Genomic DNA, 17,920 nt, shown 5'->3' with positions numbered 1-17,920 from the left:
TTTTTAGCCAGCTTAAATTATCCTGTCTACCTTTTTCCTGTGGGCTTTTCCCTTTTTCTTTTCTTCCCTTTTTTTTTTTTTTAAGATTTATTTATTTGTTTATGCAGTGTTCTGCCTGCATGTATGTCTGCAGGCCAGAGGAGGGCACCAGATCTCATTACAGTGGTTGCTGGGAATGAACTCTGGACCTTTGGAAGAGGTTAAGAGCCATCTCCCCAGCTCCCCCTTCTCTTTTCTATATACTATTCTTTGTTGTTGTTGTTGTTCTTGTTGTTGTTGTTGTTGTTGTTGTTGTTGTTGTTGTTTTCGAGACAGGGTTTCTCTGTAGCTTTGGAACCTGTCCTGGAACTAGCTCTTGTAGACCAGGCTGGCCTCGAACTCCCAGAGATCCATCTGCCTCTGCCTCCCGAGTGCTGGGATTAAAGGCGTGCGCCACCACCGTCCGGCTCTATATACTATTCTTTACTTCTTACTCTGTGATTTGCTGTGGTCTCTCCTACTTACTTCTCTTGCTCCCAGATCTCTTCCTAGATTTCTCCTATTTATTCTCTCTGCCTGCCAGCCCCGTCTATCTTTCTCCTGACTAGCTATTGGCCTTTCAGCTCTTTATTACACCAATCAGGTGTTTTAGGCAAAGTAACACAGCTTCACAGGATTAAACAAATGCAATATAAAAGGATGCAACACATCTTTGTGTCATTAAACAAATGTTCCTTAGCATGAACAATGTAACACATTTTCAACCAATATTCCACAACACCATTCCCAACCCATGCCCTTCTGTTTAGATCTATTTTCTGTCTTGCCTCGAGATCAGCTAAAGCCTTCATTAGGAAGGCTCTCAATGGTCCTCTCCCTCAGTGCTGTACTCACCTCCAAGCTTTTTGATTTTGTGTTTATCACTTGTTACAACAGCACTCTCTAGAGAGCATGTATACCCCTGTGTATAACACCACATAGCGTATAGGGAGTCCCAGGAATTCTATAGGAAGTGGGACGCGTTAATGAAAGAAAGGGCAGCGGCAGGGACTATTTGAAAAAGCCAGTTGAGCATAGAAGGAGCCAGGCAGAAATTGCAAATCAAGGAACTGCCCCAAAGCTAGCCCTAGTCGTCCCACCTGAGAAACTACGAAACCCAGGATTCCGTGCGGTATGACCGGAAGCGTCCTCTCTCGGTGTGACCGCGGTGAGGGCTGGTGTCCTAGAGGCGGGAGATTCAAAACTGGCAGGAGAAGAAACATGGAGCCGTGCGCTGCAGGCCGGGCTCGGACAGCCTGTGAGTGCGGCAAGGATCTCAGGAGGGTGGAGTGGGGGTGCTGCTGGTGGGGCTTGGCCTTCGCGGGAGGGGCTATGGGCTGCTGGGGAGTGGGCTGGTGTGCGCAGAGTAACCTTCGAAGGGAGTGCTCCTTTTTTCCCAGGTTCTGGGGCCCCAGGGTCGGGGAATGTAGACCATTTCCATGGCCCCTTAACATTCTGCAATTCCCGTTTTTGTCAAAAGGTGTCAGAGGTTGGGATCCGCGTTGAGACAATACCTCTCAAACTACTTTGGTTCCTAATCACCTGGCCGCTTGTTTTAAAATGCAGAACCTGGAGGACCGGCTTGGTGGCGCACTCCGGCAATTCCGGCTGTTGGAATTCCGGCAGGACGTCAAGAGTTCATGGTCATTCTGACCTGGGCTGCCTGAAACACTTGCTTTCTCAGAGAAACCCGGGTTCCTCGGAAGGGTTGAAAGGATCAGTGGAATGAAAAACAAAACCTGCTTTCTTTACCCTTCTCCAAAATCCGTGTCCACCTATCTCATTAGGGAATGCAGCTTCTAGATAAACCATTTTGTGGTGGTTGTTTTTTTTGTGCGGTTTTTTATTTTTTGAGACAGTGTGTGTGTGTGTGTGTGTGTGTGTGTACACGCGCGCGCGCGCGGTCCAGGCCCCGCCCATTCCATCTTACCCTAACTCATAGCTCTGAGGTGAAGTCACTCACTTACTGGTTTATTTTCCATTCTTGAACAGCCAACTCTTGTTCCTTGTAAACTCCCTCAGAGGAACTCATGAGTTTTCTGCCGTTGGCCAGTACTTTCAAAGCTGTATTTGGAAGTGTGTGTCTGTGGGTTTGAACTTTTATAACTGCCAATTCAAATAAGCCCAGCCCTTCCTGAAATCATAGAGCAGGATATCCAAGATGAGGCAATCGGGTGAAGAGTAGAAGACAAATCGACCAAGCTGTCTCTTGGATGTTCTCTGAGCTCATTTGCTGTGTGTGCAGGCAACTTTTCCTCACCCTGTGTATTGTGTTCCCCATGAAGAACAGAGCAATAGAGACCATGGCTAAGGCAGAATAGGAATGCTATCCCATTTAAGACATTCCCTGTTCTTGAGTTTGGAGGTCAGAGTGTTATCTACATTTTGTTTAACTTGATCATCACTTTCCTCCTCAAAGGGGGTATAGAAAAAAAAAGAATAGTGCTGGGTGGTGTTGGCGCACGCCTTTAATCCCAGCAGGGAGGCAGGGGCAGGTGGATCTCTGGGAGTTCGAGGCCAGCCTGGTCTACAAGAGCTAGTTCCAGGACAGCTAGGACTGTTACACAGAGAAACCCTGTCCCAAAAAAAAAAAAAAAAAAGATAGTAATGTTACCTTGTGATCTTTTAAAATTCTCTTTGTCTTTTCATTTAATCTTAAGCATATAGGGTGGATCCCTCTGTTGGGCCATCTGTCCTGCTTTAACCTGCTTGCTATTTATTCTACGACGCTCAGATAGAATAGTTGGCTTCCTCTGCTAACCTGAGATCTTATTCACTGTCTTTTACATTGCTGGATGCCTAGGGCCAGTGAAGGCCAGAAGAGGGCATCAGACCCCTGGAACTGGAGATACAGACAGTTGTGAGCTACTACATAGGTGTTGCGAATTGAGCCCAGATCCTTTGCATCTGTCAGTGGTCTCCACTGCAGAGCTTCTCTCCAGCACCCATCTTTATATTCCTGTTCTTTTCTTTTTGAAGACAGGGTCTCACTGTGTCGCCCTAACCAGCCTGTAACTGACTCTGTAGACTAGGCTGGCCTTGAACTCAGAGATCCTTCTACTTCTGTCTCCCCAGAGCTGGAATTAAAGGTGTGCACCACACTGGGCTTGCATTTTTTTAAGATTAGGGATTCATTAGCCCAGGGCCCAGCAGAAAGTATTGAGTTATTGAGTGGATGAATGGCTGCTTAGTCAGCGTCAGCCAGGCGTCCAGGGTGCAACTGCGGCAGCAACGGAGAAGTCAGCCCGCAATGAAGGGGAGGACGAAGCTAACCTGGATGCGCTCTGGATAATCGCTGGTGGCACTGAAGGGCCTTCTTGAGGCAGACTCGGGAAAGAAGAGAAAGACGGGAAGATGACTGTAGAGGAAGGAAGGAAGAAAATGTCTGGTAGAGAAGGATGCTCCCTGTTGATGGGTACTCTGGGAAAAAGAACTGGGTATGGAGAGTGCTTCTGTGCCCAGAAGGGGCTGCCTAGGGAGTATGTTCAAAAGCAGCTTCAGAGTTGAGCTTCCTGTCTTTTTTGTTCTTGTTTCTTAAGATTTATTTTATGTTCATTTATGTGCATGTATGTGTGTGTGTATCTTGTGCATATGGGCATCCACAGACGGCAGAGGAGGGCATCGGTTCCTCTGAAGCTGGCTGGTTACAGGTAGTTGTGAGCTGCCCAGTGTGGGTGCTGAGATCCTTCTCTAAGGCTGCATTCCCTGACCACGTCTCCTCACACTTCAGATGAACGCCTCACAGCTGAGGAGATGGATGAGCAGAGGCGACAGAACGTTGCTTATCAGTACCTGTGCCGACTGGAGGAAGCCAAGCGGTAAGCAGGGTCCAGGAAGATGGGCTCCTATTGGTCCACCTTTCCTACCTCTCATAGTCCAGGCATTATCTCCAGAGCAAATGCAGACAGACAAGGGGCTGTGGTGTGGGAAGGGGCAAGTTAAAATAGTTTTGTCATGCCAAGCATGCGTACCTATAATCTCAGTGCTTAGGGTGGAAGAGAACAAGAAGTTCAAGGCTCACTTAGTGCGAGCATGAAGACCTGAATTCAGACACGTTAAAAAGTCATACATGGCAGCATGTGCCTGTAACCAGTGCTGGGGAGGCACAGGCAGGCAGATCCGTGCAGTTAGCTGACCGGCGACCCTCGCCAATTAGTGAGCTGTAGGTTTCGCGGGGGAAAGTGAGAGACCCTGCCTCCAAAACACAGGATGGAAAGTATGTCAACCTCTGGCCTCTGCATGCGTACGCTCACACACAGAGTTCAAAGTCAGCCTCCACTGTATAGCAAGTCCGAGGCCAGTCTGGACTTCATGAAACCCTGTCTCAATACAAGACAGAAATGAAAAATAGCATTTTCTGTCTTAAGGCCAACCCCAGCCATTACGTTCTTTCCCCATATCCTTCAACAATATATAACTCTGCAGTCTTTGCCTACCACGCTGTCAATGCCCAGCCAAATTACCTGTGAGTCCTTGGGAAATCAGAAACCAGGCCATTTTCCAGTTTTAAGCATTGTCTAAAAGGTAAAAAATTTAAGCTGGGCGGTGGTGGCACACGTCTTTAATCCCAGCACTTGCGAGGCAGAGGCAGGTGGATCTCTGGGAGTTCGAGGCCAGCCTGGTCTACAAGAGCTAGTTCCAGGACAGGCTCCAAAGCTACAGAGAAACCCTGTCTCGAAAAAAACAAAATTAATTAATTAATTAAAAAATTTGTCTTTATATAACAGAGTACCATGTACAATGAGTACGTACAGTGAACATTTTAAATTAAAAAGAAGTAAATCTATTAAATTAAAAAGATTCTAGCCAGGCAGTGGCGGCACACACCTTTAATCTCAGCACTTGGGAAGCAGAGGCAGGTGGATCTCTGAGTTGGAGGCCAGCCTGGTCTGCCGAGTGAGTTCCATGATAACCTGGGCTACACAGAGAAACCCTGTCTCAAAACCACCACCCCCTCCCAAAAAGAAGACTCTAAAATGTTTGCACGTGACACTGCCTCTTCGGCCTGCACCAGCAGGAGCACCTCTCCTTGTTTATTTCTTCTGTCCCTGACCTTTTCAAGAAACTGGATCTCTTTTTCTGACCTTCTGGCTTCATTTGCTTCTTACGTCGTTCAGCTCTAAAGCCCATATTTCCTATAAATGGATGTTGGCTCTCAAAGACCTGACTGGTTTCGGGTTCGATGGCAGACTTGGTGGGGGCATGTGCATCACACGGTACCAGGGCCTCTAGCAGTGCCACGTCTGACGTGGGAGTCCACGTGATGCTGATCTCAAGCCCACGATTTCCCATTAGCTTTCACCGTATGACTTGCTGGTCCTCACTGGAACCCACTATTGGGTATGCTGGGTGACTGCTGGTTCTTTGCTTGTTTGTTTGTTTGTTTGTTTTGTCCCCCGGTGCTAGAGAGAACCCAGGACTTTATGGAAAAAATGACTTTTTTCCAATGCTATCATGTCTTCTTCATTAATTAGTTGCTGAAATTCTTTCTTAAAGGATTTCCCAAGCTGGGGAGACGGCTCAGTAGGTACTTGCTATGCAAGCTTGAGGACCCGGCACTCATGTAAAAAACCAGGCATAGCTATGCATGTCTTGGCCTCAGAAATGAAAAATTGGAGGTGGGTGGATCCCAGGAGCTCACGGGCCTGGCAGCTCCAGGTTCAGTGAGAGACCCTGTCTCCAGGCAGCAGGGCGGAGAAGGGCGGGATGCGGCAGCCTGAGTGTGAGATGTGCACTATTCGTCCCTGCACACACTTAGAGACCACACAGAGCACAGACAGGACTTCCTCCATCATCTGAGAGTTGTTGGGTTACATTATGATTCAGTTTACCCAAGAGAGGCCTGGCAAATACATAGTGAGTGTGTTTCTGTGTTTGGTGTTGTTGTCTCCGTTTGTATGGACAGCAGAAGAGGGGGTCAAGTGTCCTGGTGTGTCACTCCTTAAGACAAGCTGGAGCTAGGCTAGTGGCCAGCATACCCCAGCCATCTTCCTGCTTCCCCGTATAGTATAGTACTGGGCTTACAAGTCCTGGCATCCATGCCGAGGGTTTTATGTAGGTGCAGGGGATTTGAGCTCAGGCCTCTATGCCTGTGCAGCAAACACTCAGCTCTGCTGAGTCATTTCCCTAGGCCCCTTTTCTTTCCTTTCAAAAATTTTAAAATTTATTTTTATTTATTATTATTATTATTATTTTGTCTTGTTCTTTTGAGACAAGATTTCTCTGAGTAAGAGTCCTGGTTGTCCTGAAATTTGCTTTGTAGATTAGGCTGGCCTTGAACTCACAGAGATCCTCCTGCCCTTGCCTCCCAAGTGCCGGGATTGAAGGCGTGCACCACCACCACCCATTAAATTTTTTAAAAATTTAATTTAAATGAATGTGTATGGGTGTTTTATCTGAATGTAGGTCTGTGTACCATATGCATGCCTGGTGCCCTTGGAGACCAGAAGAGGGTATCAGATCCCCTGGAACTAGAGTTACAGATAGTTGTGAGCCATCATATGGTTGCTAGAATCAGACCCAGGTCCTCTGGAAGAGCAGCCAGTGCTCTTATCCACTGAGCCATCCCTCTTTTCTTCCTATTCTTTTCTTTCTAAAATAGTCTATTTTACTGTTTTCCAAAAAGAAGGTGAGGTAGAGCAGATGAGAAAGCAGTCTGGGTGTGATGGTCACACCTTTAATCCCAACACTTCCGCTGCAGGAGCAGGTAGGTCTCTGAGTTCAAGGTCAGTCTGGCCTACTGAGGGAGTTCCTGGACAGCTAGGGCTACACAGAAAAATGCTGTCTTGAAAAAGAAAGAAAAAGAAAGAAAGGAAGGAAGGAAGGAAGGAAGGAAGGAAGGAAGGAAGAAAGAAAGAAAGAAAGAAAGAAAGAAAGAAAGAAAGAAAGAAAGAAAGAAATCAGGTGTCCAGCAGGGAGAGTGTGGAGCAAGGTATACTTGACTCTCTTTGGGAACATATCTGTAGACCTCAGTATCTGGAGAGTCTCCCCAAGGAGTCTCTATGCTTGCTCAGAATCACCAGCTCGCCGAATCTAGCAGCTGTCCGCTGAAGCCAGCGGTACCACTGATGTTGGCCTCGTTTTGCAGAATGCGATTGGGTTTCAGAGCCGAAGTGAGGGAGATGGGTTGGAAAGTGGCGTCCAGTCCTAAGAGGTGCAGTTTTTCTGTCTCTTGAGTTGTTCCTCTTCCATCAACCCACAGAGCCCCCAATACCCCTTTTATCATCAGAACCGAATTGTGAACCGTGCAGATCATTCCATCAGACACGAGCTTTCTGTGTTTAAGTTTTCAGAATCATGCAGAATGAGAGAAGTGGCAGATTCCATTTGGTTTGAGTCAGGTATGTAGCCAGACAGAGTGAGGGTTTACCTTACATTACAGTCTGGTTGAACCTCCCTAAAAGCAGGCAGGTATGGAGACTCGGGGAGTCTTTCCAGGGTGAATAAGGAAAGGGTTGACTTGGTTAGGCTTCTAGCAGCTTGGGGAAAGTTGGGAACTGTGAGGCCATAGGAAGAGAGGGGGATTTTAGGTAGGTAGGAATAGTGTGTCGAGTCACTTGAGGGATGGGCGGGTCCTAAGCAGGCTCTCTGCTCCCAGCTGGATGGAGGTGTGCTTGAAAGAGGAGCTTCCTTCCCCGGTGGAGCTGGAGGAAAGCCTCCGCAATGGAGTGCTGCTGGCCAAGCTGGGCCACTGCTTTGCCCCCTCTGTGGTCCCCCTGAAGAAGATCTATGACGTGGAACAGCTGCGGTACCAGGTGGGCACAGCGCAACGAATCCCCTGCCATCTCCCTCCTAAGATGCCCCTTCTCACAGCCGCGAGGGCATGGTGACCACGTAACTTAAAATTCCATACGTGATCACTTTCGCAGCTAGAAAGCAGTACAGTTGTAGGAATTCCCTAGTGTCTCTGCCAGGTGCTCTGCTGACAGGGAGGGTACTGCTGCATGGGCCTTAAGATGCGTGTGTCCTGTGCCAGCTTGGAAGCCTTACAGCACTGCCCTCCCTGTGCCAGCCTTCCCGTTATTCAGCTGGCTCACCCAGTCCCGGTGCTTTCAGCTGTTTCTCTGTCCCATGGGGCAGGGGATACACAGGGTGGGGTCCTTTAGCTCTGTCTACCCTTTACCCATTAATCTTTAAGATAGGGATCCCTGAGAACTGTAGAACCATTCTCTCTTTTCTCCCTTTCAGGCAACTGGCTTGCATTTCCGCCACACAGACAACATCAACTTTTGGCTTTCTGCAGTAGCCCACATTGGTCTGCCTTCGGTAAAACGGGGTGCCAAGATGCTTATCTGTCTGCTCTAAGAGAACAGTTCTTGGGCTCTGTGCCTTCCCTCCCTGTGGCTCCTGGGCTGAGGAGCGTCACTTCTGTCATGGAGTGAACGTCTGGGTAGTGTGGATGGGCTCATGTTAGCCAGACGTTTTCCCACCAGAATTTCAGAGTGAAGCAAGAACCTGCCACATCCCAGGTGGGAGACCTCAGACTAGAGCTTTAGGCCCAAGACCCTACGGTATTTATGCTCCATGTCCTTTCCCGTTGTCTCTCACCTATAAAGTAGGTGTGGTAATTCCCACCTGTATGTTGGTAAGAGAATTGCAGGGCCTATATAAATTCTCTTTGTAAAACATACAAATTGCCGGGCGGTGGTAGCGCACGCCTTTAATCCCAGCACTCGGGAGGCAGACGCAGGCGGATCTCTGTGAGTTCAAGGCCAGCCTGGACTACAAGAGCTAGTTCCAGGACAGGAACCAAAAGCTACAGAGAAACCCTGTCTCGAAAAACAAAAACAAAACAAAACAAAAATAAATAAATAAAACATACAAATTGAGGCTAGGCAGGATTCTGCAGTGTATCGGCCCTTCTCTGTGTTCCTTCCCTGGTGAAGGTAACTATAAAAATTAGGTGAACTGGGCAGTGGTGGCGCACGCCTTTAATCCCAGCACTCAGGAAGCAGAGGCAGACAGATCTCTGTGAGTTTGAGTCCAGCCTGGTCTACAGAGTTTATGTGCAAATCAATCCCACACCAGTTATGATTTAAAGGGTTATTTATTTAGGGGGATAAAACTCACGAAACGCCAACCGTCAGGAAAGGAGCCTAGTCGCCCAAGCAGGACCAACGCCAGAACCAAGAGAGCAGGCCACGGCTTCCTGCTCTTTTTTAAAGATAAATAGACCACGCCGCAGTGGGCTGGTATTTCAACAGCTATTGGCTAAAGGAGCGGAAGGCGCTCCTGCAGCACAGAGTGAGTTCCAGGACAGCCAGGGCTACACAGAGAGACCCTGTCTTGACAAAAGATGAGGTAAGAGAGCTCAGCGGGTAGAGGAGGCTTGCTGCTAAACCCAGCAGCCTGAGTTCAATCCCCACGTGCCACATGATGGGTTTTGACACCCACCTACACGCACGCACACACATGCACACACACACACGCACACACACGCATACACGCACACATGTGAGTGGAAAGAGCAGCAAAGACATTTTGGTGTTTGTGGTGGTGCAGATCTGTAATCCCAGCACCTAGGAAGAAGCTGAGGTGGTGAGATTGAGGCCAGCCTGCATTATATAGTGAACCCTTTTCAACAAAAGGAGAAAGGCTTGTCCTAGTGGACAAGGAGATCTTTGTGAACTCAAAGCCAGTCTGGTCTACCTAGTGAGCTCTAGTCCAGCCAGGGCTACATATAGAGACCAAGTCTCCAAAAAAAAGGAAAGGAAGGAAGGAAGAAAGAGGAAGAAAGAAGTGTTAAGAGTACAACTGCTCTTGCAGAGGGTTCAGACTGAATTCCCAGCCCCTACATCAGGTGGCTCACAGCGGACTGTAACTCCAGTTCCAGGGTGTCTAGTGCCCTCTTTTGGTCTCAGTGGACACCTGCATACAGATGGTGCCCATACAGACAAGCACACACACATACATAAATAAAAAATAATTAAAAGAAAGAAAAAGGAGCTAAAGAGATGGCTCCATGGTTGAGAGCACTGGATGCTCTTCCAGAACTCAGCTTTGATTCCCAGTCCTCACACAGTGGTTTACAACATCTGTAATTCCGGTCAGAGATCCCATGCTGTCTTCTGCTCTCTGTGGGAACCAGGCACATGTGATACACAAACATACATGCAGGCAAAACACCCATACACACGTTTAAAAAAGAACTTAGTAGGAAAAGAAAAAGACAGTTTAGGACTGGGACATAGCTCAGTGGTAGAGCCTTGGTCAGCATGTGATACCCTGGACTCCTCCAAGTTCTACAGAAAAAAAGCTGTTATACAGGGAAACACTGTCTCAAACAAACACACAAAAACAAAAGGCGAAAAGCTGAGCTTCCTGGTGCATCTTCCAGAATAGGGAGAGTAAGGCAGGGGGATTAGGAGTTTCCAGTTAGGGCCTGGGTTGTTCAGATTTGATGGTAGCTTGGGTTACACAGTGAGACCTCATTTCAAAAAGAGTAGAGAGGGACTAGAGAGGTCACTTAAAGATTAAGTGCTCTTACTGTACTTGCAGAGGATCCAGGTTCAATGTGCACCCCAGTTCCACTATTCCCCTCCTGATCTCTGCAGGCGCCAGGCAGGCATGCAGCGCACATAAATACATGTGGGCAGAACACCTGTGCACATAAAGGAAATAAATCTAAATTTAAAAAAAGCAAAAGAGACAGACATTTTGGTGGGAGACAAGCAATGGAGGGATATGTTGTGTTGGAGTGACTGGGACCTCTCTGGCTTTGGGCCCTTGTTAAGCTGAATGTGGTGTAAGGTGTTCTGAGCTCAGGTTTCAGTTCTTAAAGGGGCTTCTACAGTTCAAAGGCCTCTATGGGCCTTGGCAATGCATGCCTCGTTGGGCCCTCCCTGGGAGCATGGTCAACTCCTGAGCACTTCATGTATGTGCTGGAAATCTCAGGTCAAGGACCAGGCTCATGGAGGCTGAGTGTCTGAGGCCTGTTTTTCCTGGAGACTACAGCCTGCATTCTGTAGCCCCTGAGGGCTCATCTAGTGTCAGCTAACCCTGGACACTCTGTGACTGTGGGACTGGCTGTGCCTTGGCTTAGTAAGCCTTTTTTACACTGGACTGAATGGGAATGGTTATAGAAATGACTTAGAAGCCAGGGCTGTTGGTGCTCACAGCTCTGATTGGAGAGAAATGCGTTGCTCATCCTGAGCCTCCCCTCTCATGCCAGCTTGGAAGCCTTACTGCACTGCCCTCCTCTGTGCTGTTCTTCCCGATGTGCAGCAACTGTCTGGTTTCTCCTCTAGATCTTCCTCCCAGAGACCACAGACATCTATGACAAAAAGAATATGCCTCGGGTGATCTACTGCATCCATGCTCTCAGGTGAGACCCTGACTATAGTCAGCCAGTTCCTCCAGGGCAGTGTACATAGAAAGGAGGGAGGGCAGTCAAATCAGCCAAGTGGGGTGGGTGAGATTTCAGGTCTGCGTGGGTGTTTACGGTCATGTGTTTGTGTGTGAGCCTTGTAAATGAAGGCACAGCAGGATCAAGTCCTTAGATTGTGACTGGGATATGAATGAATCAGAACCAGGGCCATCAAGAGTATCACGTGCAAGCCTCCATTCCTGGCCTCTGCGGCTGTCTCGGGTCCCATGCAGTGTGTTCTCTGTAGAGCCTTCACAGTTACAGACTCCTATGGCGTCTTGTTTCTTCTCTTGTCTTGGCTGCTCATTCCTGGGTGCTTGAGTGACTTGAGGGCAAATGCTAAGTGCTCTTCACCGCTGTAATTTCACACACCTGTCGTGGACAAGGCGCAGCAATCAGTACATCCCAGCATGTTCTAATGTCTTCCATTCTTCCCAGTCTCTTCCTCTTCCGGCTGGGATTGGCCCCTCAGATCCATGACCTGTATGGGAAAGTGGAATTCACAGGTGAGCCAGCTCCTTCCTCTTAGCCATAGACTAAGTAAGGACGTGGGGTTCTGAGCCTAATGAAGAACACCTCTGATACTATTGCAGCCGAGGAACTCAGCAACATTGCCTCTGAACTGGCCAAATATGGCCTGCAGTTACCAGCCTTCAGCAAGATCGGGGGCATCCTGGCTAATGAGTTTTCAGCCGATGAGGCTGCAGGTAGGGCTGTGCCCTAAAGTAGGACCTGGGGTCATGGGGCGGGGGCGGGGTGGGGAACGGGTGTGGGGTGGGATGACAACAAGCCTCACAGCCCTTGGATGGACCCTGGATGGTCCCTGGCTGTGCTCTGACTGGGCCCTGGCTGGGCTCTGGCTGGGCCCTGGCTGGGCTCTGGCTGGGCCCTGGCTGTGTTCTGGCTGGGCCCTGGCTGTGCTCTGGCTGTGCCCTTGCTGTGCCCTGGCTGGGCCCTGGCTGGGCCCTGGCTGGGCCCTAGCTGGGCCCTAGCTGGGCCCTGGCTGGGCCCTGGCTGTGCTCTGGCTGGGCCCTGTTTGGGCCCTGGCTGTGCTCTGGCTGGGCCCTGGCTGTGCTCTGGCTGGGCCCTGGCTGGGCTCTGGCTGGGCTCTGGCTGGGCCTTAGCTGCCCTGGGCCCTTTCTGGCTTCTTGACCTTGTTCTCTTTCCCTCCAAGTCCATGCAGCTGTTCTTGCCATCAATGATGCAGTGGAGCGAGGGATGGTGGAGGACACTCTGGCTGCCTTGAAGAATCCAAATGCTCTTCTGGAGAATATTCGGGAACCTTTGGCAGCTGTCTACCAAGAGCTGCTGGCCCTAGCCAAGGTGGAGAAGGCTGCCAATGCCAGGAACCATGTAAGGATATACATTTGGGATATAGGCGCTGCCAAGTTGAGAGACCTGGGAGTCTCCAGTGGAGCTAGGACTGCAGCCTGTCCTGTCTTGAGTTCCGAAGATCTTCCTGTGAGTTTAGAGAAGTAGAAGAGGAAATGAAGTGATGTCTATTGAACAAGAAGCCTGGGGAAGAGTCTAGATGGCTGAAGTGGCTCTGGCATGAAGCCTGAGCTGAGATTAGACGGGGGAGCCCACAAGCTGGTTGGCTTAGCTCTTATTGCCAGGGTGAGACCCACGTTCTCCTCAAAACCCTAAGGTCCTTGGGCCTGGCCATTGGTCTACTGCAGAAGTGCGTGTGACAGGATGGGGGACGATCGAACTGTCTCCACGTCTCTTTCTACATCTTGCTTTTGCAGGATGATGATCAGGAACAGGACATCTATGAGTCCTGCCTCACCCAGGCAGAGATCCAGGGCCACATCAACCTTGCCAATGGTAAGAGATGACTGGGAGAACCTGGAAAACTTTGAGATGAGAGGCAGGCAGATCTCTGTGAGTTCGAGGCCAGCCTGGTCTACAAGAGCTAGTTTAGGAAAAAAAAAACAAAAACAAAAGAACAAAAACACTTGGAAATGGCTGGTTTAATAAGCTCCATGGCCTTATGTGAGCCAGATCCTGCCCTAGGGAAAGATCACTGGCCAGGGCGTATACACCCTCTCCTCTGGCCACAACAAAGAGGTTCATATCAGGGAGCTCCTGTGGGAATGGAAAATTACAAAGACAGGCAAATGGACAGGTCTTTCAGCTCCCCATGCTGGGGGTGGATATTTGGATTAGGGTCCTTCAGGAGGGAAGTGTAGCTGGGAGTACCACACACCTGTGATTCCAGCAGTCAGGAAGATGAAACACTCAAGGGCTCTCAGGGCTGTACTGTGAGGCCTTCTCAGAATAAAAGGAAACAGGAAGAAAGAAAAGAAGAAAGTGTGAGGATTGATGGGATAGGAAAGATGGTGGACAGAGGGGCAACCTGAAGGCTCACAACAAGGGGACATTTGCCTCCTAGGATCAGGGTATTCTCGGGGTCTGGAACAGTGAGATGGGGGTGGGGAGCTATGAAGACCAAGAGGAAGATGTAGGCTGGACCTCATGAGCTCACTGTGTCAGGTCAAGGAGAGAGGTAACTTTTGGGAGGCAGAAGATTTCCAGGTCTGCCTGGGGTGGTAAGAAGAGGGCTTCACATACCTGGACCTGTGCTGTTTTTCAGTCCAAGGGGCTCTGGAAATTGTTGACGATGCTCTAGAGAGACAGAGCCCCGGGGCCTTGCTCGAGGCCCTTCAAGACCCTGTCCTGGCCCTGCAAGGGGTGAGAAGAGATTTGGCTGACTGGTACCTGGAACAGCTGAGTTCAGACAGAGAGCAGAAGTCACAGGTCAGGCTCTGTGGGAAATGGCCTCGTGTGCATGTCATCACGGACTCCTTCTTTAAATGGTTGACTCACTCCACAAAGCACAGTGGACCAGGCTGTCTGGTCTGCTTAGAGTCCCTCGGACTGAGAGGGAAGGACCAGGCCTGCTTCTCATTCCTGACTTGGGGTCTTGACTTATTAACTTTCTTTGCAATGCTTTGACCCCTCCCACATTTTTCATGTGTATGTGTCTCTGGTATGAGTGTATGTCTGTATGTGTGTTCACTTCGGGGAGGGCCAATGTGTGAGCTTGCGAAGTGTGTGAGGATGTGCATAAGAGGCCCAAAGCTGATGCCGAGAATCATCTGAAACCACTCCTCCTCCACCTTATTCACTGAGGCAGACTCTCTTAATTGAGCCCAGAGCTCACCAATATGGCCAGTCTCACTAACCAACTTGACCAGCCCATCTCTGCATCTAAGGCTGGAATTATAGGCAAGACTTGTGTGGGTTCTGGAGATCCAAACTCCAGTCCTCTTGCTTACATAGGAAACACTTTAACCAGGGAGCCATCTCTCCAGCCCTTAATGTGTTGACTTTCTGTTTGATGTTATTTATACTTGCACCTAGTCTGTTGTTAGGTGTATGCTGGACTGAAAACAATGGTAATAAAGACAGAGTACTAGAGATGGGTAGGCCAGGCCCTTTTACCTGAAGGGAGGGCAGGACTGAGTCCTGGCAGCCCCTCATGCACATCCATGGCCTGGGGGCTTCTTCCATTGCACCTCTGCCCTCTTGCAGGAGCTGGGCCTGGTGAGGCTTCTAGAAAAGGAGGAGATCCAGGCCGGGGTGGCTACGGCTAACGAGAAGGGTGATCGAGAGCAAGCCAGTAAGTTGTCTCCAGGAGGCTTGGGCGCTGCTGGCTCTTGGTAGTGTATCTTGCCCCTTTTCTGGTCTGTGGATTGGATGAGGCAAACTACTGTCTTTACCCTCCATGTCCTCTGCCTTCTGCACCCCCCGGAGGGACACATCAAATGAAAGATAATGATATTTGCTGCCAGCTTGGACTAGACTCCTTCTGGGGAGTTCGCCTATAATATTGTTTCTGCCTGTTTATATTTCTTTGGCTTCTGAAATGTGATTTCTCAGGTAAGGAAAGCAGTTTCTAATTCAGTGTCCTTTAAAAAAACATTGTATGTAGGACTGGAGAGAAGGTTCAGTGGTTAAGAGCACTTGTTGCTCTTGCAGAGGATCTGGTTCAGTTCTTAGTACCCGCATGGTGTCCCACAGTTATCTGTCACTCCAGTTCTAGGGGATCCAAACTAGATCCGAGGCCTTTTCTGACCTCTGCAGGCTTGAGACACGTGGTACACACACAACCTGCAGGCACAATAATTTACACAGATGATAAAGGAAACCTAAAAAAATTTAAACAAACAAACAAAAAATATATATATATAATACTAATTCAAGGTATGAGTGAAGACCGTTAGTTGCTGGGTCAGCTACCGGGTCTGTGGTTTTGCCTCCATGTCAGGTTTGAGGTCTTTAGTCACTACCTCTGAGTAACTGCGTCCTCCCCCAGACTGCTCCTGGCTGCTGCCTGCCATGTGGCCCTACTTCATTCCTGGGATCTGGTACTGATCTCGCAGCAGAAAAGCTTCAGCTCTCCGTTCTTGGTTTGTTGTTGTTTTCTAAGATAGGATCTTACTGTGCGGCTCAAGCTGGCCTGGAGCACAATGTGACACTGTTACCTCTCTCGCACACACCCGTGCTCACCCCGAGTGCTGCTGTTACAGGTGTGAGGCCCCACACCCAACTATTGTATGTGCATATGTGAGTGTGTCAGATCCTCAAGAACTGGAGTTAGAGACAGTTGTGAGCTGCCATATGGGTGCTGGGAATTGAACCTGGGTCCTCTGAAAGAGCAGCCAGTGCTCTTAACCACTGAGACATCTCTCCAGTGTCTCCCCACACACACACACACCATTCTTTTTTTATTTATATGCGTGGTAGTTGGCGCATGCCTCTAATCCCAGCACTCAGGAGGCAGAGGCATGTGGACCTCTGTGAGTTGAAGGCCAGCCTGGTCTACAGAGTAAGTTCCAGAACAGCCAGGGATAAACAGAGAAATCCTGTCTTGAAAAACAAACAACAAAAAAGATTTATTTAATTTTGTTTTTACATATTTAAGTCTATGCATTTGCCATGTATGTTTGTGCCGTGTGCATGCATTGCCCATGGAGGTCAGAAGTAGAGGCCTGGAACTGGGTTCTGGATGAGTATGCACCCCTGTGTGGGCGCTAGGAACTAAACCACCCCTCGCAAGAGCAGCAAGTGTTCTTAGCTGCTGAGCCATCTCTCCAGCCCGGCTCTTTTCATTCTTTATCCCACACTTGGTTCCATCCCCTGGACTTGACCTGGCAGCTGAGACCTTTTCAGCTCCCGCTTCACCCGGTGCAGCTGAGCTCCTCCTTGCTTCCTTCCCAGGCCCTGGCCTCTGGGCCTCTGAGTGACATTTTCTCCACCAAGCAGAAACGTCTGCAGAGCTGTCTCCAAGGCTTCTCCTCCTCAGCACTGCCGTCACCCTGGGGTGGGACCGCTTCTAGCATGGCCCCTGCAGCTGGGCACTGTCGGTCTCCTGGTGTCCTTGTCCCTCCCCAGAGGCCATGTGCTTCTTGGCATCTTACTGGCCCCAGAGCATGTGAACTAACCACACTGGTGTGCCATGGCCCCTTTGGCTTCCTCCACCGCTGTAGTGTAAACGGAGCTGGCTCTATATTTCTCTGCACCATCACTAAGGTTTGGTCCCCAGAGCCCGTTGACTTACTTCATCTTAGTTATGCACCACTGCCAGCTGTCAATCTCGTGCTCGCTGCTGCTGTGACAGCCACGTTCTGCTGCATTCTAAGCCATGCAACTCCTGGGCCCAACACGTTGCCTTTGCCTTTCAGAGAGCCCCCCTACTCACCCCCCGTCTGTTTTTAAAGACAGGATTTCCCTGTAGCCCTGGCTGTCTGGCAACTAAGTAGACCCAGCTGGCCTCAAACTCACAGAGCTCTGCCTGCCTCTGCCTCCCAAGTGCTGAGATTAAAGGAGTGAGCCACCACCGTTTGACCAGAGCCTCTCTTTTAAACACCCCATCCGCCTTTCCTCTGGAACATATAGGACTGCGTTTTGAATCTAGTAGAATGACTTTCTAGAAGTGTTACAAAGCCATTTCCCAGCAGAGCCTGGTTGGTAAGGACAGCTGAGCTAACAGGTACTCTCAGCCTGTGTGATTTCTTGCTGTCCTCCCCGGCAGTGCTCCAGGCAGTGTGGAGAATCAACAGAGCCATCCAGAGGGAAGTGGCCTCTGACACCGTGAAGGAGCTCATGTGCCCTGAAGCCCAGCTGCCCCAAGTGTACCCCTTTGCCTCTGCTGTGTACCAGCAGGAGCTGGCTGTGCTCCAGAAGCAGCAGCAGGGGGTAAGTCCTGGGGGTCCTAAGCAGCTAGGAGAATGGCCAGAAATTAGGATGGGCAGGGCTGCTTCCCAGGAGCATCATGGCAGCCAGTGGCGGTGCACACGCTCGGCACGGACCGCAGCCCTGCCAGGTAGGTGCTGGTTCTCTTTAGAGGTAAGGAGAGGGTTGCAGGCGTAGAACACCTGCCTGTCCAGCTGTAACCGTGAGGCTGCCCCACCTCACTCCTGTCCACACAGCCCTTCTGATAGCAAGGCCTGAGCCTCATATAGAGTCACCATGTCAACTGCGGGAGTTAGAAGTCACATGTTGAGTGTGGGCTCTGTAGTCAGGCGGCTC

At 49.7% G+C, this 17,920-nt stretch overlaps 1 protein-coding gene across 3 annotated transcripts in view; it reads left to right on the top strand.

Moving 5' to 3' along the window:
* Window positions 1-1,197: 1,197 nt before the first annotated feature.
* The window catches only part of Iqgap3 (IQ motif containing GTPase activating protein 3), a 48,437-nt gene continuing 31,714 nt past the window's right edge, over window positions 1,198-17,920 (top strand). For all 3 annotated transcript variants that reach the window (XM_075978615.1, XM_075978616.1, XM_075978614.1), the window contains exons 1-12: window positions 1,198-1,276; window positions 3,749-3,836; window positions 7,616-7,772; window positions 8,206-8,283; window positions 11,265-11,341; window positions 11,822-11,889; window positions 11,977-12,090; window positions 12,558-12,736; window positions 13,132-13,210; window positions 13,980-14,143; window positions 14,921-15,008; window positions 17,424-17,587. In XM_075978615.1, the coding sequence (XP_075834730.1) occupies window positions 1,240-1,276; window positions 3,749-3,836; window positions 7,616-7,772; window positions 8,206-8,283; window positions 11,265-11,341; window positions 11,822-11,889; window positions 11,977-12,090; window positions 12,558-12,736; window positions 13,132-13,210; window positions 13,980-14,143; window positions 14,921-15,008; window positions 17,424-17,587 (1,293 nt within the window). In that variant the 5' untranslated portion in view covers window positions 1,198-1,239. The remainder of the gene's footprint in view (window positions 1,277-3,748; window positions 3,837-7,615; window positions 7,773-8,205; window positions 8,284-11,264; window positions 11,342-11,821; window positions 11,890-11,976; window positions 12,091-12,557; window positions 12,737-13,131; window positions 13,211-13,979; window positions 14,144-14,920; window positions 15,009-17,423; window positions 17,588-17,920) is intronic.

Source organism: Microtus pennsylvanicus, chromosome 7 (genome assembly GCF_037038515.1).
Source record: "Microtus pennsylvanicus isolate mMicPen1 chromosome 7, mMicPen1.hap1, whole genome shotgun sequence".
Classification (NCBI taxonomy): Eukaryota; Metazoa; Chordata; class Mammalia; order Rodentia; family Cricetidae; genus Microtus; species Microtus pennsylvanicus.
The sequence above is the reverse complement of the archived record's forward strand: the minus strand, read 5'-3'. Positions and strand labels throughout refer to the sequence as shown.